The 26,856-nt window shown below is 41.0% G+C and overlaps 1 protein-coding gene across 9 annotated transcripts in view; it reads right to left on the bottom strand.

Annotated features, from left to right (window-relative positions):
• Positions 1 to 26,856, bottom strand: part of ARID1B (AT-rich interaction domain 1B) — a 442,633-nt gene that overhangs the window by 111,237 nt on the left and 304,540 nt on the right. For all 9 annotated transcript variants that reach the window (XM_045390312.3, XM_045390315.3, XM_045390314.3 and 6 more), the window contains one exon: positions 18,068 to 18,311. In XM_045390312.3, coding sequence (XP_045246247.2) covers positions 18,068 to 18,311 — 244 coding nt within the window. The remainder of the gene's footprint in view (positions 1 to 18,067; positions 18,312 to 26,856) is intronic.

Genomic DNA, 26,856 nt, shown 5'->3' with positions numbered 1-26,856 from the left:
TGAGCTGAGACTGTGCCACTGCGCTCCAGCCTGGGCTACGGAGCGAGACTCCATCTCAAAAAAACAAAAACAAAAACAAAAACAAAACACAAAAAACACTCAGGAGGAATACTTGCTGAAAAAGCCAATACAGATGAGTATTTAATAACAACAGCACTGACATATACATCTCACATTCTTCCATATTTAAAGGGGAAGACTTCATAAATAAATGTCAGTAACAGAAGTTGCTTTATGCTCTCTCCTATCTACATGTAAGAATGCACTGGGTTCCTTAGCACTTAATGCAGGCAAAGGTCTAAGACTTAAATGGTAAGTACATTTAGCAGGTAAATGTTTAGATAAATGATTACTTGTAGTTTTATTTTTCCAACTCTTTTGGATCAGACACAAACCAACAAATCAGATCAACTACTGATCAGATGCAACTGCATAAATTATACTCTACTACTTTTGTGTTGGGATGGTAGGGAATAAACATGAGGTAAATAGGATTCCCACATTAATCCTTTATTGAGCTAACAATCCCTGGGAGTAATTCCTTTCTACATTACTACAGTATACAACTATAGAAACTCACAAGAACACTAGCTCTGAACCACAACCAATTCTGGCAAACAAACCATTTTCAAATAATCCTGCATTATTTCCAGTATTAGTAATACTAACAGATATAGAAATATTCAGAAATTCCATGTTTCAAAAGTAGTAGTGGCCATAGAAAAACCACTCCTTCCTTTCACATCATTACAGCTAAAAAGCCAACTAACCTAAGATGGATTTAGTTACCTGACATGGAATATTGACATGATTAGTCAAGATAGCAAATCTGGAGTCTGAATGACAGACACTACCTGATTTCAGTTTTAGTGCCTCAGATCCATTCCATCTTCCAATTTTCCTACATTAGCTGACTATGGGCAAAAGTGAATAAAGAAGGAACTAAAGAGAGAGCACTGTCTAGAATATGCATTTATTTGTCTTACAAGTTTGCGGGCAAATTGGAGATAGTTAGCTTGAATGTACCAAATGAGGTTAAAAAAAAAAAAAAAAAAAGAGTACTCACTATATAGAGGGCAATGTCCTAAATTATACTCTTCCATGAGTAATTCAAGAAGATTGACTTTTTATAATTAACATGAAAAGACATGTTAAAGCATGGACATTTGGACAATTTTATTGGCCAGTTATCCTCAATACATGGAGATCATGAGGTGTTTAGTGGCAAGTACTTGGGTCCTTAAACACACCTATTCTTAGGTCCATGTGGATTAAACTGGTTGTGGTTCTTGTTGAATTCTGAGAAAAAATGAAGAATGCTTCCAATCACTTTGCAAGTAACTCTATCATGATCAAGTTACTCCCATGAAATGTGCTACAGAATCAATACGTATTTCATAGCTTTCAGCAATTAGCAATTGAATTAATTCTTCTACTCATCAAGAATTCTTGGTGGTGTCATTAACTTTAGTGAGAAATTAAAAGAACACATTGTAGCAACCAAATACTGATACATTCCTACATGATCGTGTTCATCTTCTACTTCCCACTGACTATGCAATTCTGCTGCATCCAAAACTGAAACACTGGGTTGTTTTATTCTAGTACAGCCTCATGGAAATTGGCTCTTTCAAATCTTTAAAGTAGAATATGGGTCTCACCTGCCACCGTCTGACTTTACTGATCCTCTGGAGGATACATTTCTTATATTCTACCAAACCTGCTAGTAATTACACTACAGCTTCTTACCATGGGTTGCATTTAGTTGCTCCTTTAATTTCTGAAACATGAAGAACTGGTCAGGATCTTTTCTTCCACCATGATAGATGACAATATAATTGTGTTAAGAGACAGCATTAGTTGGCTGCATGGTAGACTCCACATCTGTGGAAATCACTGTACATCTTATCTAACTTACTAAGAAGCTAGAGTGGGGTAAGATGGTACAGCTCTGCGATACAGCACAAGGATTTCATGGGTCATTTCTTTAAAAGCCTGCAGGTATATTAGGTATTAACCTAATGGTGTAAATGAAAAATACGTTTTCCTAGTCTTAGGCATTTATTTAGATAAGTTAGAAAACCCACAAGTTATTTAGACATAGCAACCTTCTGTTCAGTGTTTTCTATTTCACTTGCTTCAAGAACGGAAAAAAAGCCCACTTACTCTCAGAATGAAGAGGCAGGCTGGCTGACACCAACTTCGATATGCTCCAAGCAAACTACTGATACACAGAATCTGCTCGAGCTCCCGCTTACTGGTTCTGGTTAACAGTTTATCTGAAGAGAGTGGGTGTGAACTTAGAACATTTCCTATTGTTCAGCATGGGGGGTGTGTGCCTCTGCCTCTAATAAGATCATCTCGCCCTTACCAAAAGGTCCTGTATTAGGGCAGAGCAGTGGGGAAGATGTTTGTGAACAGGCTGTCGACACAATTCTTTATTGTGAATAAATCCTATCTCAGATGAGAGCAGTATAAACCAGAAAGTAATGTTCTTCCCTACCTTTCAACTGAGAACACAGAACCACAGCAGCTTGGTGTCCTCACCTTTAAGGAGTTAAGCCTCTGCTTTGGGAGATAAACCTTTTCATGTCATATGGCTCAAAAGTTCATTCAAAATAGGGCTAGACTTTCCTAAATCCTTATGCAAAATGTTACGCACTACTGATGTGTCATTCGGTCCTAAAAGTACAGATAAATGGGCACGTCAGAGGCTATCTGACTGGGATACTCCTGAGCCATGAAGGGAATGAGGATACTTCCAATTCCTGAACTTCACGGAGCAAGACACCTCCCGTGCACCGTTCACAGGGCCGCATACCTTCATTCTAAACAAACTAATACACTGCCAAAAACCTGCTGGATCAAGCTTTTCAACTCTTCTCCCTACTGTGGTCTGAGGGTTCCAAGTCTTTTTCTAAACCTCACTGCGAGGCCTGAAGATAAATCAGCTACAAAGGACGATCAGCAAACAGGTAGAAAACAGAAGTGAGTATGATGTGGTCTATGTGAATGATGCCCTCATAAAAGCCCTTAAAGACCAACTTATAAAACGTTATTCACCCAGCCTACTATAATAGATTTCAAACCGGAACTTTTCTTTTATTAATTAAACATATTAAAACTACATAATGTTTTTCACATGGGTTCTCTTCATAAACTCTGTGACAGGTGCAAGGGTAAGACAGACCCTTGGAAGTTGGTTTAATAGTCTGATCACTGATACCCATGCGATCCCTTTTGGGGAGATACCTTCCCACAGGGAACTTGGGGCAGAGAAACCAGAAAGTCTCTGGCAAGGCAAAGGACAAGTTAAGTCAGAGGATACACAGTGACGCACGGACTTCTAGACTTGACTATTTAAGTCAGCACAGCTTTGATTGAAGATAAACTGGAGTTGGCCCAGCGCAATGGCTCACACTAGTAATCCCAGCACTTTAGGAGGCCGAGGCAGGCAGACTGCTTGAGGTCTGGAGTTCGAGACTAGCCTGGCCAACATGGTAAAACTCTGTCTCTACAAAGATACCTGGTGGTGGCCACCTGTAATCCCTGCTACTTGGGAGGCTGAGGCAGGAGAATCGCTTAAACCTGAGAGGTGGAAGTTGCAGCGACCCGAGATCACGCCACTGCACCCCAGCCTGGGTGACAGAGCGAGACTTCGTCTCAAAAAAAAAAAAAAAAAATAAATAAATAAATAAATAAATAAATAAACTGGAATCATAAAACATTTACATATAAGGGATTCTCCGCATTAAAATGAGACATTTTTAGTCTGGATGACTGCTAAGTGACCTGAAAGGTGTGGGAATATCGTGTGCTTTGGGTTTGACGGAGGCGTGACTCTCAGGGCGGCGGCTGGCGCAGCTCAGCCTGGGTTCCACTGTGCTTGCTGCTCCACTCAGGACCGACTCTGGGGAGGTGAATGAAAACTGTCTTTGTGGATAAAACAGCCATTAAATAAAAGATGGAACTTTAAGGAAAGCTTCTCCACTTTAGTTAACTTCAGGTGTGAAGACATGAATAGTAAATAGGAAATATGACCAAAAACGTGATTTGGATGAAAGCAGGAACCACGTCTAAATTTGGGAATCTGGAGGATCCGGGAGGCACCCCCTGTGAAAGTCCATGATGTCCTGAAGTACATCAGTTACCACGTTGAAAAGCTGGCATTCTCATCAAAACACACCCTTTGTAACAGCTTTAAAGCTCAGGCATACAATTCCCAGCTCTACCGGGCCATGTGAAAACCCACTTGTGAGGGAAAGGTCTATTCTGCACATTTGGGTATGGCATCGCTAGCCCGGCCTTCCCCAGGAAGTCCGGATTCATAACACTCTGCTATCTGTAAGGAAAGAGGTAGGTTCTGAACTTTCCTCAGGCAGAACACCAGACATAAAATGCTGAACAGCCACCAGCTCCATTCTCTCGAATCCTCGCTTTGATGTAAGGTAAGAGGCGGGGGGGGGGGGGGGCGACACATAGAGCGGGCGGTTTATATTTCTCTCACCAGGGCAAATTAATAAAAACAAAACCTAATTTTCCCTTCTCTCACCCATTTTTATTCCTCCTCAATATTTTTCCTCTTTCTAAGATTCCTTTTTTGTTTGAGAAGCTTAATATTTGGCTGCCTTCTGAAGAAATGGGTATCGTGACAGATGAAAGACTTGTATTCATCGTCTAATTCAGAGTAAGGGGAAAAATCGACTGCTGTGCATTTAAGATTCTAACAACCTTGCAATTTTGTATAGTCGTTTCCCCCACCCGTTCTTTTGAAGAAATCTGCTTTTATTCTGCTAATAACTAACCACAGTTGCAGCAGCATGGATCCGATTAGCAGTTCTTATGACACAAAGGGGAGAAGGAAAAAAAGCCGTGAACAGGGTTGCCAATTTGTCCACCTGGGCCCCCAGGAGGAAGATTAGCTGAGGCGCCTGCCCGCTCCCTTTCTTCCACTTGATCGCTGCTCTATGCTGCCGGATAGACACAGGCCTTTTGAAAGCCAAGGCACTTTCCTTTAATCAAAGTTTCACTCGCCTCCACCCTCTCTTGTCACAAATTTCTCATTCCGGGTTCCAGTGCTTCGTGACAATTCTGCCTGTAAACACGGGTGGCTGGCTATGAAAAGTGCCACACGCGGATGCTCACTCCCTTGGAGTCATTTTGCACCTAAAAGAGAATATAGCATGTGAGCGCCTGCTGTGCCCTGCAGGTACCAGGGACCGTGTTTTCCAGACCAAAAGGTGGCACACGTGGTCAATCAATGGGCATCTTTATGCTGCTTCTGGATGTGAGAAGAGGGAGGGAAAAATACAGGGTTTGGGAGTTAAATACTGGAATTTGAGGGAAATAACACAGACTGTATAAAGTTGAGACCAACAGATAAAACACTGGTACTATAGGTGGCATGGTTTCTAGAAATTCTCCATTTAGATATAGAATTAAGTGTCGATTTATGTACTAAAATAATATGCTTTTTCTTACAGAGTTTAAAATTTCATTGCATTTGTGATTACACTAAGTAATGACAGCTTGTTTTCATGATAAAACTTAAGATTTTTAAACCCTTGGCATAAAACTCATACTTTTAAAAGTAAGGAACAAGACAGCTAAAAGCACTTACTGTTCTGAAAAACTTAAACAACAAACAGAAATCTCCAGGATCTAAGGGGGATAAATCAACACTTCACAATGTATATTTAAAGGAAACCAGCACCCGCTTACCTTGCTTAGACATCACAGTTCACAGCATGACATATTAATACATTTGGGTATTTAAATAAGTGGTTTTTCAAGAGAGAAAGAGTTGCACAATGAAACCCGGATTAATCAATAACCAGACTCCTTTTTAACAGTGCTGGGCTTGTGAGGTTGCTGCGGGGAGAGCAGACCTCTCCAGCACGAGGCTAGAACTGGGGGGCCCAGGCGGGTGGCAGTGGGCACCCTCAGGGACCCGCAACTCAGGAGTAAACTCTGCCAGAGGCAGTGCCAGCCTGGGCACGGCTAAGCTCTCCATGCTGAGTGCCAGAGGACAAGGAGGGCTGTGCAGGCCACAGAGCCTCTGACTGTGGCAATGTGGAGAGGAAGGTTCTCGAGCACGACCTCAAGTATTCTTCATTACTTCTTTCAGATTGGACTAAATATTCAGCAAGCACACTTGTGAAAGGTATCTGTCACAGCGGAGTCGCTTTCAGGAGGGAGGGGAAAAGAATGATCCCGTGGAGGGTGAAATGCAAAGGCAGAGAGATGGCTCCAGGCCCACAGGGGAAAGGTTATGTAAGTCACCAATTTCAGAACTCTCTTCTCTTGAATTCCCATTTTTCTAAGAGAACTGGGAGTTCTTTAAGTTGGCCCACGTTTACTGAACGGCGCTACTTGCCAGGCACTGTTCTTGGCACTGGGGACAAAAAGAAGAAAGAGGCTCTCAGCCCGCCAGGGGCTCAGGCAGCTGGGGCAGCCCTGAGGGAGAAGCTGAACTCGGGGCTGCAGGGGCCAGCAAGGACTTTGTGAAGGGAAAGATCCTTTAATGGGGTCTTGAAGGATAAGTAGGAGTTTGCTGGGCTGCATAAAAAGTGGGATGAATGTTCCAGGCAGAAAGGATAAATAACATCATTCTTTAATGCAGCTCTAGGAGCAAAGATCTGACACAAAGTCACGATCAGTGGTATAGAAACAGGGAATTCTGAACTAGTTCCTCCACCTGCTTCTAAGAAAAGGCAATGAGGTCACATGAAAAACAAGTAAGCAGCAAAAATATTTATCCACTGAGGTTCAGTCTCTTAAAACATGGTACCTTTTTTGCCTTTTTTCAAGTAGAATTAAAATAACATGATTCTTGGATTTCATGTGAAATGAACTTAATGTAACAATTATGGAAATAAAGGAGGCTACTGCTAACTGAATTGGACTTCAGAATACAACAGTATTTTTGCATAAGAATTTTTTCTGTGACATAACTTTCAACTGAGCCAAATCTAGTTCTAGAAAGGTCAGGAAAAAAAAACTCAGCACTATGCCACCCTTAAAACATGAGCTATTCATCCCTCAACTTTCCTGTGAGAAATGTATGTGCTCCTAACCGGGAATACAGGCCTCCTTCTCAGCCATGCCCATGGAGCACTGGGGAAGTGCTAAGCTGTCTTAGACACAGGTGCTCTCTTCCATATTCTAGAAACATTTCTCTTCCATTTCTTTTTCACAGTTTCTATGTTTTTGGGTACCCCAGGGTTTCCTCAGAATTATTCTTTCAGTGATTCTCAGCCTTGGCTGCGCATAATAACCACCCAGAGAGCTTTAAGAAAGTACTGATGGAATACCCTGCGTCAGACCGATTAGGTAAGCATCTCCGGGGCTGGGCCAGCATCGGTCCTTTCCCAGGCATGCTGTGTGGCAAGTGCTGTGGACCGCTGACCTTCACTCACTCCCTAGGCCAGTACTTCCCAGACCAGCAGCTTCCGTAGAACTAGAAATTATTGGAAATGCAAACTGTCAGGCTCCACCCCACAACTACTGAATCACAAGCCCTTCAAGTGATGCTGAGGCAGGCTGGGTGCCCAGGGGACCTCATCCTGAACCCTAATGCCTCACACACTCATTTTCCCACCAAAATACTGCCTGAGTCCAGATCTTATCCAATCGCCTATTCAAAACCTCCCTTAGGATACCCAGTGGGAATCTCAAACTCAAAATGTTTAAAACCAAACTCCTGGTTCCCCTTCAAACACCTGTACCTCTATCTTCTGTACAGAACCATCATTTACCCATTCCTTTGGCCAAACTCCTTCTGCCGCTACTCCCGCTATGTGTACATCCAAGCAGCGATCAACCCTCCGCGTGCCTACTGCAGGAGCCTCTGGTGTCTCTGCTCCCACTGTCCCCTACAGTATACTGTCCACTTAGCAGCCACAGTGAGCCTCCTAGAACCTAAACAGGATTATGCTATTCCCTGCCTTCCCAACCTTACAGAGGGTTCACATCACACTCAAACTCCTAAATCAGCCAGGCGCGGTGGCTCATGCCTGTAATCCCAGCACTTTGGGAGGCCAAAGTGGGCAGATCACCTGAGGTCAGGAGTTCAAGACCAGCCTGGCCAACATGGCGAAACCCCGTCTCTACTAAAACTATAAAAATTAGCTGAGCCTGGTGGCACGTGCCTATAGTCCCAGCTACTTGGGAGGCTGAGGTAGGAGAATTGCTTGAACCTGGGAGGCAGAGGTTGCAGTGAGTGGAGATTGTGCCACTGCACTCCAGCCTGGAAGACAGAGCGAGACTCCTTCTCAGAAAGAAATAATAAAAAAACCTCCTAAATCATCATCATCATAACCTACAAAGTCGTTAGCTCTTCTCTCATCTAACTGCCCACGCATTATGCTCCATTGCCCGTGACCACTATGCTCCGGCTGCACTGACTTCCTGGTGTTCGCCACCCAGCACACTAAGCACAATACTAACTCAGGGCCTTTGAGTTTGCTGCTTTCTCTGCCTGGATATTCTTTCCTAGGCGCTCACATGGCTTGCCCCTGCCCTTCCTTCACTTCTCTTGTTCAAGTATCAACTTCTAAGAGAGACACCTTCTCTAATTAGCCACTGTTATCTAAAGAAGTAACCTGATTTTCTTCCCCGACTACCTGACAATAAAGTATGTAGTTATTTATGTATCTCCTATCTTTCCCACTAGATTTTTTTCTTTCTTTTTTTTTTTTTTTAAGACGGAGTCTCGCTCTGTCTGTCGCCCAGGCTGGAGTGCAGTGGCGCGATGTTGGCTCACTGCGAGCTCCGCCTCCTGGGTTCACGCCATTCTCCTGCCTCAGCCGCCCCAGTAGCTGGGACTGCAGGCGCACGCAACCACACCCGGCTACTTTTCTTTTTTTTTGTATTTTTAGTAGAGTCAGGGTTTCACTGTGTTAGCCAGGATGGTCCTGACCTCATGATCTGCCCGCCTCTGCCTCCCAAAGTGCTGGGATTACAGGCATAAGCCACCACGCCCGGCCAAGACTTTAAGTTTCACCAGGACAGGACCCCTTGCAGTTTATGTTCAGTGCCTTTACCCCACTTACTACGCCTGCAGCATAATATACACTCAGTGCTTTGCTAAATTAATGACAGAATAGAATGATAAAATAAGGAAGGAAAATGAACAATTAGGCTAGTTGGCTTTCCACAGGGTATCACCTGGTGTATCCAACACCCAAAGTGCAACATGCTACTTTTCTAAAACCAACAAATGAAGTAATATATTTGGCATCCTCAGCAAGGCCACGCTCTTGGCATTCAGCTTTATGCATTTAATGCAGTTTGCAAGTACAAACTCCTATGTCACTTTCTGTTTGGAAGGGAGAATATCAACATTAACAATTCCTGGTTATATCATTTATAAACATGCAGATGTGGATTATGAAAGATTAATGCATTCTAGGATTGGTGAAGGCATTCCGTTTGTCTCATGCCGAAACCAATTCTGCTCTTCATTAGTCAACGACAACCCATATCACCCTGTTATGGAAGAGAAATCAAAGGTGCAAGTGTGTGAATTGAGAATAAGGGATGAAACTGATTAGTAAGAGTCTTAACGGCTATAATCAATCAACACATCATAATAATCCTGGCCTCAGGGTTATCAGAAGATTGGGAAATAAACCTAACACTCTCTATAAAATGGTTTTGTTCCTTACACAATTGTTACTTATTCTCTTTTAGGAAACATGGTGATATACCAGAAGTTTGTGAAATCAACTTTAGGAGCATCTTGACTCTAAGTACTATTCATTTTACCACCCTTTTCCAAAATGTACTCAAGTGATTTCTGAAATGTTTTACTTCCAGGCTAAAATTAGTTCATAAAAGCTTTTGTACCCCTCCATTCTGAATCTTCATTCTCAGTGAAGGGAGAAGGCAGCAGGTCAATGCCAACAGCATTTCCACAGAGGCAGCACACACGGAGTCCAGACGCAGTGACATGCAGCTGAGCACAGGTTCGGAGCAGGGACAGCCTACTCAGCTCAAGAGTGCAAACAAACAGAGAACGAGGTGTCCGAAGTGCTTCTCCAGCGAACAATGCAAAAAAGTAATGGCGAAGTGGGAGTGGGAACACATGAAAACACATGAGTCACTGCGGAGATTGCAGAGCTAGAAAAAGGCACATAACACTGCCTTGGTGACACAGGCTTTCTTGTATTTTCATACACAGAAGAATAGAGACAGGGAATGGAAATTGACAGGATAATTTAAACTGAGTTATCCAACTTTTCTTTTTAATTAAGAGAGGGAGCAAAACTAAGTGGGAATTTGTATTTTGATAAATGTCTAATGTTTTCTTATTTCTGAACATGGGAGAAAGAAGAGGGGGAAAAGGCTTCATTTGAGGTCTGTTGGAATGAAAGATTGAGAAGATTTGTGCTTTTGAAGAAAACAATACGCATTCCCCATCTATCAGAATACCTGACTTGGGGTCTGGAGTGACCTCTGAAGGAGAAGAGTAGCTCAGAACGCTGGGGCAGTTCTTCAAACGCAAGGCCTTGGCCGCCAGACAGCAATGGAGCATGCCCTCTAGAAACAGCGCTGAGAATACTCATGACCCATGGACTTGCTGAGTTTCCATAACCAGGATCTTGGCCTGAATTTTAAAGCTGTTATCTTAAAGTGGGAGGTTCAGTATCACACTACCAATAACTAAGCCATACAGCGATGCAACCCCATCTCTCAAAGAGACAAAATATACAATTTGCTTTCTTAACTATTACGAAGCAGCATTTGGAAGGAATGGAAATAGTTTTGTGTAACACCCAAATATTTTACTTTGTCAGGGAAAAAAAATACTGGCTTAAGTTCTCTTTGGTTTGCAGAACCGCTGAATTGGTTTTCTGTGCTGCCACAGATTAAAAACATGGATATATCAATGGCATTTTGTGTTAATTTTTTTTTTCTCCTCAGCCTGCCAATAAGCAGCATGCACCTTCCTTGCAACAAGCTGTTGCAGGATTTCCACCTCCAGTGAAGCCAAAAAGGAACATTAGATAGATATTTAAAAATAAGATTATTAGGTAAGGTGATTATGCAGACTTTCAGATAAAAAATTTCTGTCAGTACACGAAATGCCATTTTAGAGGGTCTACTGCTAATGTTATCACGAAAGGACACTGGCTAAGAACTATTTACATATAGAAATAAACTCATGCTTTTTACCCTGAGTTACATTAAGGCCAAATTAAAAAGTAGAAAGTTTATTTACTTAGGATGGGCTTGAGGCCTAAGAGATCTAGAACTCCAGGAGAAAGGGGTTAAATGAAAGAGAGACACTGGTTTGCATCCTCCATTGTTCATCTGATAGGTATTAATCTTGACAAATTAGACCAGGAGCCATCATTTCCTCTCACTGGAATCCTTCCTGTTCACTCTGGCCTATGACTAACTCCTAACTGAGATTCATTTTTCTCTTTCCCATTATAGCATCCTTCCAGATTCTGCTTGTTTGAATGTCAAATTAAGCAAGAAAATTAGTTTTTTGACCAGAATATCTTCTTGTTTGGATCTGCAGCTATATCGGCTGGTAGAGAAATCTACTTAGCTCTCGCTTGCTGAAGGGTAGGACTGGGTGAGCACTCACACAGAAGAGCTCTAAATATACCCCAGTGCTGCCAAACAGTTCTTTTCCATATTTAATCCAATACGTGCCACCCTTTCTAGAACTCATGCTTTTTGTGTCTGAGATTTTCCTGAGGGGCACAGATTCATCATGGCTGGTTGGTATGCTGGATGCATCCCTCGCCCTCTAGGAATGGCCACGAGAAAGCTGCAGAGAATCAGGCTCCACTAAAAAGGAACTGGTGCTTTGTGGTGTAGGAGGACGAGCTCTGACCAAGCGATTTCTTCAGGCTCGTCACATCTGTGATCCTTTTCAAAGGACAGAGACTGAAGTTCTTCGCTGGGTATGAGTTCATATTAGCAGAAGGGTGCGGGGCACCACATGCTGTGCACTATGGAGGGGCTCCTGGAGGTGGCTACCCTAGGTGGGAGGCACACATGCAGAGGTGATCACTGGAGTGGGGTGAAGCGCAGCTGGCTGGAGAGGGAGAAGGGGAGGGGAGGTATCAGTAGAAAAAGATGGGAGCAGTGAAGGCAGCTTCTGGAAGGTGAGTGAGATTCCTCCCGACCTGGGCCTCCTGGCTTCACAGTCTCAGCTCGGAAGCCGCCCTGACCCATCCCTCACACCCAGCCAGACAGCGGGTAGTCTGTCGAGAGGCCAGGCAGCAGGTGAGCGGCTGGCTCCAAATGAAGCACGGAATGTAAAAAGACAAGGGGTTCCACTTTCATATCTAATGCAACTCTATTTTGCTTCTGTCTGTGATAGCTAGGATGATGTTGCCTTTGATTAGTCTTACCTAGTACGAGGCAAGAAGAACAACAGTCATGAAAACAAATAGCTCCTTATTATCTGCTAGCGTGAAGACCTAATTCTGTATTTTTGACCCTAATCTATTATGATCAGTGGCCTTCTGCTGCCAGATCAAAGTGAGTTAACTCTACGTACACTGGAATTGGTACAAATACCAAATGCCTAATGCCAAAAAAAGAATGGAGAAAAGTCTATTCAGGAATTTTCAGTTACTATCCTTAGATCTTCATTGAAAAAACAGATGAGCTTAGTTGTATAAACAGAAGTGCCAGCCAGGCTATGAACAGTTAACACCTGCCTGTCCATTCCTCACCCCATGGTGTGCTCCCTCTTCTCAATATTTAAACGCTGCCGCTGCTCACAGCACACGGAGGAAAAGCTGACAAAAGCCTCTGGCCAATAAAATAAAAAATTGTAAAGTTTGGCTTATTTACATTTTTGCTTTGTTAGTAAACTGGAATGGCTGGCTCTGGAGGCAGGACAAGTGAAATTAACATCTGCAGAATCTTCTGGCAACAGCAGTGCATTCAGAGGCTGTGCTGAGTCAGCTTCCACCATGCATTAGGGGCAATCAGGCCCAGCCTAAGACCCATGACCTGTTCAATACACATCCAGAACCTGGCAGCCCTCCTTACGCCAAAGTGAGAAACGCTAGGATGTAACCCAAGAAGCAGCGTAAGTGCAACGTGATGGGATCATTTACTAGAACATCAGCATTATGTCTAATATCATACATTTCAGAATTAACTGTACCTGACATTACATCTGCTTAATTTAAATGTAGAGTATATGAATACACACTGCCAATTACAAAGATGGAGCTATTTCATTTCTGTCTCTAAATATAAATACATCAGTAAGAAGAGGAGAGAGAATGTAAAAAACAAGAAAATTTGTAATGGCACTGGAGGGAGAGTATAGTGTTTGTGTTTCTGTTCTCAAACGCTTGTTTAGAGTCAACAAGCAGGCCTGAATTCTTACCTTCTAACTATAGAGAGCTGCACTGCTGGAGCCCAGGAACGTGCAAACAAAGGGAGAGAATCCATGTGGCTACTTAACATAAAAAATCTCCATCCTCCTTCTCCAAAGAATGCAGGAGGAAAAGCCCCGCTGAGTTAGGGATGTGGTGGGGCAGTGTTGTACCAGTGTATCATAGTAGTGTTTCCCATGACACTCACAATGTTTGTGAGGCAGCAAGACAGGAGGGCAAATCTGCAGTGAGTGGAGGAAGAGTTTAACAGGCAAGAAACAGAATCAGCCACTTGGGATGGTTTACTGGGCTTCGTTTATCTACCTCTGTGATACTTCTCATTAGCTGTCAATTACATTTACCAGGGTAGAGATGGAGAAAAATGATTGTTCTATTTCAACAAATCCTAGGAAAGCAACATCAGGAAGAATTCCCTGCAACATTTGGCTTTACTTCATCCCAGCTATCAGCTACATAACAGCTGCACATTTTACAATGACTTGTTGGAGAGACAATGATTGAAAGAGCCAGTCTGTGAGACATGGAGAGGAGGTGGTGAGATATAGCAGGAGGCAACAGCAGAGAAGAGAGGCCAAACATAAGAGGGTGCTGGGAATAAGAGGAAGGAAGGGGACAGGAAGAAAACCAAAGACTACATATAGAAAAAAAAAAGGGAAATTCCTAACAGATAGCTTGACAGCTTGAGCATCATGCCTGGGAAAGCATGTCATCTCTACATGGCATGCATGCTTCACTGGCAGACTCAGAACCAAAAGAAGGTGGACTGCATATGAGCTTGGGATCTGATGTACAGATCCACACCATTTAAATATAAGGAGTAGAGATGGAAAAAGGAGAAGGGAGATGGGCCTCATTATTCTCTAAAGGAAGGTGTATTTGCATTTAGGTAAAAGTAAATATAAAACAAAAAGCAAAGACAAACTTTATGATCATCTCCAAAATGTGGTTTTATTACCTATGACCAAGTTCACACAAATATATAACATAAAGCAAGTTGGATAACTTGATATATTTAATACTTCTCAGAGAATAAGGATATGAATCTTAGGGCAATTATTTAAAAAATTAAAAAGGACAGGGTGCCTAGGTGGAGGGAAATGGAAATAGAGGACAATCATTTTTTTCCCCCCAACAAAAACCTGTCATGAGCTTTGTGTAAATTCCATTAAAATAGCTGCATATAAAATGTTTGATGAACAGTTATCAAAAACTGACATTTCAGTGCCCCTAGGCTTAGCTGTGGGAACAGAGAGAAGAGAAATGGGTATTACCTGGACTGAAGCCATGGACTACTCCCCCAAGGTCTAGGACAAGGTTACTGAGGGTAACCTGGCTCCTCTGTATGAATGAGAAAATGGTGCCCCTTCCCACAAGAGGGCAGGTAGATGTCAACTCCCATTCACCACTCAGACCCTGTGCAATGAGCTACCTGTTGAAGTGTGTACGGCAGTCCTGGCAGGGACCACTGGGCGGGAAGTACTCTCAGTTAGCTGATGTGGCCTCCGCACAGGCAGAAAGAGGGAAAATAATCCAGGATTTTATACTGCATCTCATGTTAACTTTTCTGTGTGGCAGGCAGGCAGTCTAGCATAAATCAGTTTGCCTATGATCTGACTGAAGCAGGGGCTAAGTGTCCAGCTAAAATTTTCATGTGTAGAGACAACAGTAGAAATTCTGTTAATCTCTGGGGTACAGTTACTTCTATCTTTTGTTTTCTGGTCTTCCTCTTAACCTTTTCAGGCTCAACCTCCAAGAAGAGGAACGTGGACCTTTTTTTTTTTCTTTCCTAGAAGAAAACTGAGTTCAACTTTGTGAAAATATATTTTGCTTTCATGGCTAGCTCTAGCAGTCCTACTGAACTACCTCAGCAAACACACCAAGTCATCACTGGGAACAACATACATGTCTTCTGAATTCCACAAAAACAACACTGGATTAAGAACCAGAAGACCTGCTGCCTAAATCAACCGTACAACTCCGGACAGTAATTGTCACAGACAGTCTCAGTTTGAGTAATATCCATAATGGTGAACATAACATCGCAAGAATCAACAAGCACCGAGTGCTCAGCCTGTACCTGTCTCATGTGCAGTGACACATTTAATCTTTGCATTTCCCCTGTGAGGTGGGGTCATCCTCTTTACAGATGCAGAAGCTGAGGCACAGAAAGGCTTAGAAGCTTCTTCAAGTTGTGTGGCTAGTATCAGATCATTATGAAAGTCCATCCAGTACAAATGTTCGTACTTCCACTTGGAAGAAAGGTGAACAAATGCCAAAACCGCTTATCAGATTTTCTAAGAGGTTACTCCATGGAGAATACACTAAGAAATGTTCTCTTTGTCATATTTATATAATCTGATCCCATGTAGCTTCACATTTAGCAGACAGTTAAGAATTTACTTGAAGAATATCCCACCAAAAAAAAGGTGGAGCTTTTGCTGCCTAATTTCTTCCCGGTACTAAATGTCAATGAATAGATTTACCAAGCACCATATAGATGTTGGCTACAGAGGAGCTGACTTGTAATAGTACAGTGAAGCAATATGGTGGTTAGGGTTTCTGACACAGGTTTAAAAAACAAACTATATATTTTAAATGACATATCCAAGAAAGTGGAAAGCTTTCTAGGGGTTAGGGAGAAATGGTAGTGAGGTGCTTGTGCTCTCTGCCCGCACACATCTGCAGTCACTGTGAAGAATGGGCATCCTTTGTGATGGTGTATAACCCACTCACCAGCTTTTACTCTGTGCAAACCAACTAAACCACAGACTCTGATGACAGTTGAATTTGCTGAGCTACCTCCTCTGTAAAATACTATATAATGTAACACCTGATACCCAGGATCATGTGCCCAAAGTGAGGTTTTCTGTTGGGTTTTATGTTCTGTATTGCATCAAAATCCAACAATGAAAGTACAAGTTTAGAAATCCCCATTTGAAATGAGAGACGTGGAAAATCTTCAGATGGCTAACTACTCGTGTCAGGAATTTAAAATTTAAAACCATTATATCTTTATACCTCAAGAAAGTTTTCATTTAGGTTTTTAGAAAAAGTCCTTTTGACTCAATTGAGAATGACAGAGTGAGCTCTTTGAATAATGCAATATTTTACATATAACTTTCCAACATTTAGGTAGGTGACATCTCACAAACCATGTCAACACCAAAAACTGTGTTAAAAATTCTAGACTATAGTGTATTCATAGCATTAAAAAGTGAAAAGCAGCAGATAAGTCCAGGTTATTACAAACACTGTGAGGACAAACAAACATTTTTGAAAGAAAGATAACATCGAAATGCTTTAATCAAAATGCACTGAGTGTATACCTATATCAAATTACAGATGAATCTTAGAAACACAATATTTAGTTAAAAAAAGCAAATTTTAGCATACACTATGAGTGGGGTGACCATATTATCTGATTTGCCCAAGACCTTCTGGTTTATGCCGCTGTCCTACTGTAATTGTTAATAGTAGCCCTTTGCATGCACAAAAGTGTCTCAACTTGGATGATAAATTATAGTCATTCCAAATATAATATATTTCTGTAAAGCTAAAAACTTAATAAAACAATATATCTATGAATGTTTGTAATAAAATTCTTAGGAAAAAAATCCAAAAACCAAAAAACCAAAAGAACAATATTTTAAAAAAGATTCAAAGGATATTTGAAGTGAGGGAGAGGTATAGAGCTTGAGATAAGGAAGAAATAGACAGGTAGATACAATGGCATTATGATACTCTAATTCTTAAACCAGATGGTGAATTCATGAATGTTTATTTGATAGTTAATGTTTCAAATTGGCGTGCTATATATGTTATTTTATTTAGAGATATATATGTGTAATATTCTAAACATTCCACAATATACTTTTTTTTTTTAATATAAAAGAGGTGAAATGTTAAAAAGCACAGACTAATGCCCACGATTTTGGAAGGACAGAATAAATTATCTGGTTTGGTGATAAAGGAAAGCTAGTTGCGTGATAGATTTGAATGGATGAAGTTTGATGTAAGAAAGCTGGATGAGGATGAAGTAACTGACAAATAAATAACCAAATAAAAAAATAGCCTTGAGAACATAATAAAGGGAGCAGAAGAGAGAGGTGATGCAAGACAATTGAAATAACTGAACATGGAGTTAACCAGAACACGGGCTCCTTGTGTGAAAGAGAAGGCACGCGTTTGTATCAGTAAGAACGCCTCTACCATGCTCCAGAAACAACCATTGCCTGGATGTGATCAGACACTGGTAAGTATAGACCGTGGAAATGTTTTAGAAAGTAAATGCTGTGGCAAGTATTAAACAGAACCACGAAAATATAAGGCCGATCCTCACCAACAATCTCACTTTAGTGGTACTCATCAACAGAAGATCTGATGTAACAGAATCATTACAAAACATATGCTAAGAGGATAAATAATACCCTGTTTCTGGCATAAGTTAAGGTAAATATGCAAATTGAAAATAACAATGTAATTGGTCATTTTATTAAAGGGGTAGTTATAATCACCTGTTGAATATCTTCAGGAACTGGGACTCTCATATGCCTTGGTGAGAATTCAGTTATACTCTTAATACGTAGCCACTAGGTTTTTAAATAGTAATGAATTTTGAGTTGCTGTTGATGAACATGAGATCTCTCTTTATCACAAAGTAAAACAATAATTATTAGGAAGGTAAATACCTGGGATACTTGCAGGAGAGATTGGGCCAGATCGAGACTGGTTGCTTCCTACAGGAGAGCCAACAGGAGAGGGAGATGGGCCCCCCGGGATGCTGGAGAGATGAGGCGACGCATGTGGGGAGAAAGGCGACTGCGCGGGGTTGCTCTGATCCCCTTGGCTGCTCGTGGACCCGGATGCACTGACTGCTGAGCTCAAAGTTGCTTCCGTTCCTGTGGGGAGGTCATCAATGGAGCCAGACAGATCCTAAGAAAGGAAAAGATGTATTTATAGAGTTACATGTTTGGATGAATATCTCATCAAAAGACGACTTGATAATCATAACGATGTCCGCTTCAGAGATGAAAGTTTTCTGGGTAACAACCCAAAATTCAAAGCATGGCCACTTTTTATTAGATTTTAATGAGGTCGTTTGTAAGTTGAACCAATAAGATCTTGCCTCTCTCCTAAAAAATGAGTACAGTTGTACTTCTCTTTGATAAAACCATCCTCATACAGTTTGCCCTTCAGCTGTCAGCACCGAGTCCATTAGACCTGTTCAAAGTGCCACACAAGACACACGGCACTCTGCCTGGTGACTTACCATAGGAATGGAATGCCTGGTGCTTAAATGATTACATCATAAAGTAAAAAACTATAGGCTTTGAGTCCTTTTTTTCAGAATTTGACATTGGTGGACTATGTGAATTTCAAACTAGGATATGCTAATGTAATAGCAGTCACAATTTTAACCAAACTTTGTGATGAGAAATACACACACACACACATATATATATAGTGATGAAGTCTCACTCTTGTTGCCCAGGCTGGAGTGCAGTGGTATGATCTTGGCTCACTGCAACCTCCGCCTCCTGGGTTCAAGCAATTCTCCTGCCTCAGCCTCCCGAGTAGCTGGGATTACAGGCGCCTGCCACCACGCCTGGCTAATTTTTGTATTTTTAGTAGAGACGGGGTTTCATCATGTTGACCAGGCTGGTCTCGAACTCCTGACCTCAGGCAATCTGCCTGCCGCGGCCTCCCAAAGTGCTGGGATTACTGGCATGAGCCACTGTGCCTGGCTGAGAAATTCTTACAATAAAGTGGCATTAAAAGAAGATAATAATGTGTGTATTTATATACGGTATTGTGAAAATAAATCTCTTAGAAGTTTTGTTGGCAGAAATGGGTCCTAATGTTATACCTTACTTTTTAATACCAAATTTACACTGTCATTGCCATCTATATTTTATCGCCGTACTCTCTGAGGCAGTGATTAAAATCTCCATTGATACAGATACAAAAAAAATGGAAGCTCAGAGAGTCCAAATTACTGTTGAAGGTTACATTACTGAGGACGATCTGCAGGTGCTAAAGACGAAAAGAGGAAGATGAGAGAGGAGGAAGAAGAAACTGTCTTCAGCTCTGTCAGCAGAAGGGGACACAGACAAAGCCTTTACTTCAGCCTGCATCACTGGTGTGCCCCCGCTCCCCGGCTCCCATGGAGGTCCCATCAGCAGGTGCTCAGTGCATCCCCACTGCAATGACTGGACTCCCAGATCACCGACCGAGCGAGCTGCCAGTGAGTTCTCAGGGCTGAGTTACAGCATAAAAGATACTTGTCCTGATAATTGAAGACTACGTACTATAGAATGGAATCAGAAATATCTGGTTATGCTACTGTTTCCAAGGCATATTCAATCCTAATAGATCTCCACCCTCTAAATTTTATCAATGTTAAATTTTACCTCACTGCTTACAACTGGGACTTCTGAGAATAGGGCTTTAGAATGTGGTAGAAGAAGATGCTAAGATTCTAAGAGTAAACCTAGACCAGCAAGTACGAAAAAAAGCAAGGGAAAGCAGAGCTGGTTATAGCTCTTCAGGGCACCCTGAAACGTCACGAAGCAAACTCAGGATGAGGATCCTAGTACCCTGGACAGTTTAGTTTATCTGTTGATCATCTGTTATAGCATATAATTAACTTCTCTTTAAAAACCATATTCTAAAGTATAGCTGACAGAACCTAATCAAAAAGAGAAATGCTACGGAAAAACAAAATGTCTTCTGCTAAGAAGAAAAACATCTTTCTAAGTAAAACAGAAAACGTCTTCATTCCACAAAATCTTCAATGTCCGATGACTGTGCTTATGGGGAACAACAGAACAAGGACAGAGCAGACTGAAAATAGCACTCCTAGAAAAAGTTCATCAAATCTCCAAAACGGAAGCCTGGTATAGTGGAGCAGCCTGTGGTCCCAGCTACTCGGGAGGCTGAGGCAGGAGGAGTGCTTAAAGCCCAGGAGTTCAACGCTACAGTGAGCGACAAGGGTACCTGTGAGGAGCCACTGCACTCCAGCCTAGGTGACACAGTGAGACCCAGTCTCAGAAAAAATCCAAAATAAAATTAAGTAAATTCCATCTGATTGTTAGAATTCAAAGGTATATAAACATTTATGCTAATCCTTACGATTAGCAGAAATGTCAGGGCACGTGAGATGCACGGTTCTGTACATATTCAGCTGGTGAAACTTTATATTTAACTTGATTACTGAGCTCAACAACAGAAGTCTTGACAGAGACCATGGGGGCTGCAAAGTTGAAAATATTGACTCTCTGGCCCTTAATGGAAAAAGCTTGCTGACCCCTGATTTAAAGAACCACGTGTATTCACACCGTCTCTATTGCCTTTGCCTATTCCTTGGGGAAAAAACAGGAATTAGGACAGGCCTCAGCTGAACTGCACAGTAACTTTACCATACATCATGACTGGTACAAGCTTTAATAGGAACAGGAACTTACCCCATTACTAAATCCCTCAGAAAAATACTGAGTGACAACTCCATATGATCTTACTGTTTTTGAAGGGATCATGAAAACCCAGGATGGGCGATGGTGTCCATGTCCAGGCCCTGACAGTGCCCCATCACACGCGATGACTAATAATCAAGGGGTAGTCAAACAGCCATTGGGCAGGAAATATGCTTTTCATGTTTCTCCACAGAAAAAATCTAGTAGATAACTAGATATTAAATCCCATACTATGTATGAAGTTAAACATGGAAAGGACAAATAAGATTTAATTTTTGAAAAATCATCTATTGTAGTTAAATAATTTTATGCAAATCTCTCATCATAAAATCTGAAATTTTACTTTGAAGTTCTTGTAATTCTCTGCACAACCTACAAGTTTCGTCCCCATTCTCCCTTAAAATTCCATATTATGGTTGAAAAAGTGACTCAGATGGGTATTAAGAGAGCTTGACTCAGGCTGCAAAGGCATCAAAAACATTTCGGTTATTCAACAAGCTGATCAAGGAAGTATCAAGAGAAAAATATGAAAACGGTGGCTTTCTTTGTGTTCACGTGTCATCAGAATTTCAGTGCTCACTAGACCTCAGTGTAACAGAAGAGTAATAAAAAGATATAATTATTATATCACTGTTACATACTCAACGCAACTTTTATATGTAAATTATACAGAAATATTCCCGCCCTGCAGATAGTTAGGGTATCTGTATGTAGAGCTATCTTAAAACATGCTAATAAAAGAAGTTCAACAGTGGTTTAAGTATTCAGCCTAGTTAACAAAGAAGCTCTGTAACTAATACTCCTCTAGAGGACAATTTAGTCAGCAGGGCACCAACTCTATTCTTCTTTTATAAGTACTATCAGATCTATGATGCCTGTAAAGAACAGAGAGACCTTACTGCATCTCATTCTAACCAAGGCACCTTCAAGCTACAGTGCTTCCATTTATCTTGCTGGAAAGCTGGCAGGTGAGGTAATTGCAGGCAGTCTCTTTTAAGGGACGAGGAGAGTCCCCCTGCCCCACGGCATTCCTTAAATCAGTCCTCTTTTTGTGATGGGGTGATTGGCAAGGCAATGACTTCATGGACTCTCACACATAGTAAAATCACCATTTTGCTATCATCATGTGATTTGGTGAAATCTTGCTATTAAGTTGGGTTTTCAGTATCTGACCTCACTCAGAATACTGATTATTTTTCTGGCACACCAAAAATAACTTAACTCCTACTATCAATGATGAATTTTTTAAAATCCCTGCCTTCAAAAACCAAAACCATGAAGCTGTTTTAACTTTAAAACTTAATTTAAATGACAATTCCCTGCAATGACTCTCCCTCTGTAACCACCATCCTTCCACGGTCTCTCTGCCCATGTAAAATTTTCATTCTGACCCTAGTGACACGTACGAGAGATTTCACTCTGCTTAGAATGAAACGCCACCAAATACCAGACTTTGACAAGAGAAACATTCACAGATTAACACACAGCACAAATATGTTCAGATTCTCTATATTGGGGCAGGCTCGGGGAAGGCAGCATCAGAAGGAATAAAGACGGGACGTCCCACAAAGAAGATGCATGGGAAGGATTTTTAAAAAGCTGTAGATAATTGAAACAGACATTAAGTATAAAGACTCTCTCATGCCTACAGATTGTACATGATCCTCCCTAAAAATATTTTACATTGCTACATTATGACTTGCTACACATCAAAAGACATATTTGGTTTTGATGGTATTCAATTTAGCATAAGTTAGCTCACCAAAGGATAAATTCAGTCAATACTGGTGGCTTTACTTTCTCAGAGAACTGGGAATAAGTCAGAAAATTTTACTCCCTTGCTTAATTAAATAAGTGGGTTTTTTAAAAAGCAAATGAAAATACTCTAAGCTATGGTTCTCAATACAATTAGCTGATGGTATTAGATCAGCTGCTCATAGAAAGCTGCCAAGCACTGCACACATTTGGGCATCTCTTGCTTAGAAGTGCCCCAGGAGAGCATGAGGACAAACACTGAATCAGAAATAGAGAAGATATTTCAATCAGTGAGACCAGTTCAGGTCTCTTGTTTAAGGATTTTAATAGGATACAGTTAATGATTTCTCACTGTGACTTCCCATGGGTTTAAAGCACAGGTTAAAACGCCAGTTCAGTGGTCTTCAAAAAAAAGTCTCTTAATTATCTTAAAAAGCAGAAATAGTGTCTCTTCTCCTTTTTAGAACATTAAAATGAAATAAAGCCATGTACTTTTTCTTTTTCTCTCTTCAACTACATCCTCACCTTCCTATGGGTCGTGACTTCTTGTGCCAAGTGCGGTGCTAAAGACAGAATGGGTATGACTGTTCATTGGTAAATATCACTAAATTTATAAGCTCTACAGAAAAATACAGCTGCAAACACTATAGAAAGTAATCCAGCCCATGCAAATATTTCTAAATATTTACCAAACATGCTCTACTGAAAACTACTGACTTAGCTATTAAAACTTAGCAATGAATCATCAGCCCTCTGTTTCTAATTAACATCCTGGATATCAAGTATCCAGTGTCATTAGACTCTTGGTTCTTTAGAAACACACTGTAAAATTACTTCACACCTTCCGCCCTTATTTTGGAACTATCATTTTTGGTCATGTGCTATGAATACACCTTGAAATTGATACGAGAATTGAGAGACACATACACACAAAAGGAAAATTCTCACAGTGACTGTTTAATTTCCATGATGTTTAAAGGCTTTTTCTTGCATTAACCTGTATTGTAATAGTGTATGTCCAGATACCTACAAAAGTCCCTGCTGCTTTCATTTGTCTGGACAGCAAATGAGTTAAAAGCTCACACTTCCTATCTTAGAGCACATTAAAAAACAAAGCAAAGGCACCAGAAAAATAGAATCCCTGGAAAAAAATCCTTCCAAGCACTAATTATTAGGCCTTAAGAGTATCCTCTTTCCAAGTTAAACATATGTCACTTTTTATTTAAACAAGTCCAAATACGTATTTATTTCCTCATTATGTGACAGTATATACAGTACACACCCTTTAGATGTATGAAGTCAGCTGGAAAAAAAAAGGTCGACGTTAATTTAAAAATAGTTCTAAGCTCCAAAAAAACCCTATCAAAAGTCAGAGATAACACAAGAAAAACTAATGGGCCAAAATTCACTTTAAGAGAGGTGGCCAAGAACTACCTTTGGGTGAAATGACTTCCACCTGATAAGTTTGTGTTATTTCTCAGGCAAAGATTCCATTATGGATAACTCTCATTTTAAGGGGACATTTGTAGGATAGTCAGCTAAAGTGACACTTTACAAAAGCAAAATTCAGAGTTAGACATACCATTTTAGATAAATACCATTGTAATGGTTACTTTTTCTTTGGTATTTAAAAATCAGCATCTAACATAAAAGCTATTCTCAAAGGTCCTTGGGTTAAAACTCCTGATATGAATCGTGTTGCCATTCTAAACTTAGAAGTGGTAAACAATGAGAGTATGAAATACGCATCATAAAAGGGACCTTCTTCCCCACTGCACAAGCCTCAAGGAGTTCCTAAAATAGTCTCAGTTTTCAAACTTTTTTGAACAGATTCTCCACTCTTCCACTATTAACAGTCTCAGGAGTTATGTCGACTAGAAAGAACAACAAATAGACCTCTCAACATAGTATGGGCAGTCTTGAACTCAAAAACAATTTGGTACGAAAATGTATGTATAAATTTGTTTTGGGTATATAGAATCTGGGATCTACCTTTATCTGGAAGTAACATTTCCTTTCTTGGTTAGACTCCCAGGACCAGCCTCAGAAACACTCATGATTATGGCCCTGAGAATGTTGATTTCAGCAACAACTAATACCACCACTGATCAAGGGCCTTCAAAGTGCCCCAGATATTATGCATATTTTCTTACGTGAGAAAGTAACAGTGTCTTGTTAGCGGCAGTTCGTTGTTCCTACCAGTTAAAATGCTTTTTATCTGATTTTATAATACTTAAGTCCAACATGCTTAAGACCCTTCCTGCCCACAAGTCAAGCCCCATATCAGTGCTAAAACACTAAAAAGACTCGTGTGCATAACTGCTGGCCCTTTACTATTCCAGGAACAATGATGTTTTGAATACAAATTATAGTGTACTGATGAAATTAAAGCTTTATAACAAAGTGAGATACTGAATAATGTGGGGAAAGGTATTTTTGTACTAGAGTCACCCTTAAGCAAGCCCTATTTAAGTTTTGTAGTCAGTGCTGTGGGATGGGTGACAGGAGGTGCAGAAAAAGGGAGAAGGCAGTGTTATGTGTGGATGACCTTTTATATTCATATGTGGACTTGTACACTTGAATGTCCTTCTATCATTGAGTCTCAATGAAGAGAGACAAACCACACAAACAACAATAAAGTGCAGAAAATTCTATGATGGAGGGTGAATTAATAAGGGCTAAGAGGACAGACTGACGGGTAAATGTCCAGGGACTGGCATCCAGACCAGAAGTAAAGGGCATTCTAGGACAGGTGGTGGGAAGGGGCACGTGGCAGGGAGAGAGACAGGAAGCAGACGGGACAATCCACGAAGGCACAAAGGGCAGGAAGAGCGAGGGGAGTGCATGCTCATTTCGGGACAGGAGGCACTTGGGATGCTCAGGAGAGAGGCAGGCTGGGCATGGCCTCACGTGCCTATGCCAAGGAACAGGGGCCTACATTTTTAGGAGCCAGGGAGTCACAGAGGTCCAGAGAGTGAGTCTTAATATTATTACAAGAGGAAAACTGTGCAATAGGGTGCCAATGAAGAGACTAAGAATACTTTAAACACAATTAAAATTGCAGGTACTATTTTTTCTTTTCTTTTTTGTTTGGAGATGGGAGTCTCGCTCTGTTGCCCAGACTAGAGTGCAGCAGCGCGATCTCAGCTCACTGCAAGCTCCACCTCCAGGGTTCACGCCATTCTCCTGCCTCAGCCTCCGAGTAGCTGGGACTGCAGGTGCCTGCCACCTCGCCCTGCTAATTTTCTGTATTTTTAGTAGAGACGGGGTTTCACCGTGTTAGCCAGGATGGTCTCAATCTCCTGACCTCATGATCCGCCCTCTTCGGCCTCCCAAAGTGCTGGGATTACAGGCGTGAGCCACCGCGCCGGGTCAAATTGCAGGTACTATTTAAGAATAAATCTGTAAAGTGCTTCTTAAAAAATCCGTATATTTTTGGCATTATATAGAATTAAACAAATAAACAACACAATGACAACAAAATTGTCTGAGTAACTGAGTCAGGGGTAAATAGCAACATGTTTTCTAGATTGCAATAGTTTTAAGGATCCACATCGTCATCTGACTCATTTCAGGTCCATGTAACAATCAGTGGGAAACATGAGTTGGAAGATACATGCCTTCACCTTAAAACAGCCTAATGGTATCTAAAAACTATGACTAACATACAGTTCTAAAGATTATAGTCTCTTAATTCTATATTCTACTCCAAAACTGCTGGTGATGACTCTCAAGGTATTTAGTTATATAAAAAAAAATCACCTAATAACACTGAGGAAGAGAGAGATGGGTTTATGGGTTGGTGCTTCACAAACATCATTGCCAGGTATGAACCTATAAATATTAATGATCCATGTGCTTTGAAAGTAAATTGACAAACTAACAAGACCTGTAAATATGTAAGATTTAGACTTTGCCTACAGATTCCTGTTTTTATAACTGAAAGTTTACAATAAATCTTCAGGACAGAAAAGCCATCAACACCACCACTTCCATCTCTCATGGTAAAAAATCCCCACAACAACTTTACTGTTTATCTTAGAAGTACAATGCTTAGCACACAGAATCTCTAAAAATAAAACAACAAAAAGGCATGAGCCTTCTGGAGACATTTATTTCTTCAGTAGTATAGCAATAAAATGCTTATGAACATTAAGACTTATAGGAACTGTAAATAAATTAGCAACTTTAAAAAAATTAGGCAGGAGTATTGCTTGAGCCCAGGAGTTCAAGGCTGTAGGACACTATGG

This window comes from Macaca fascicularis, chromosome 4 (assembly GCF_037993035.2).
Source record: "Macaca fascicularis isolate 582-1 chromosome 4, T2T-MFA8v1.1".
Taxonomy (NCBI): Eukaryota; Metazoa; Chordata; class Mammalia; order Primates; family Cercopithecidae; genus Macaca; species Macaca fascicularis.
This window is presented reverse-complemented; position numbering and strand designations above follow the sequence as displayed.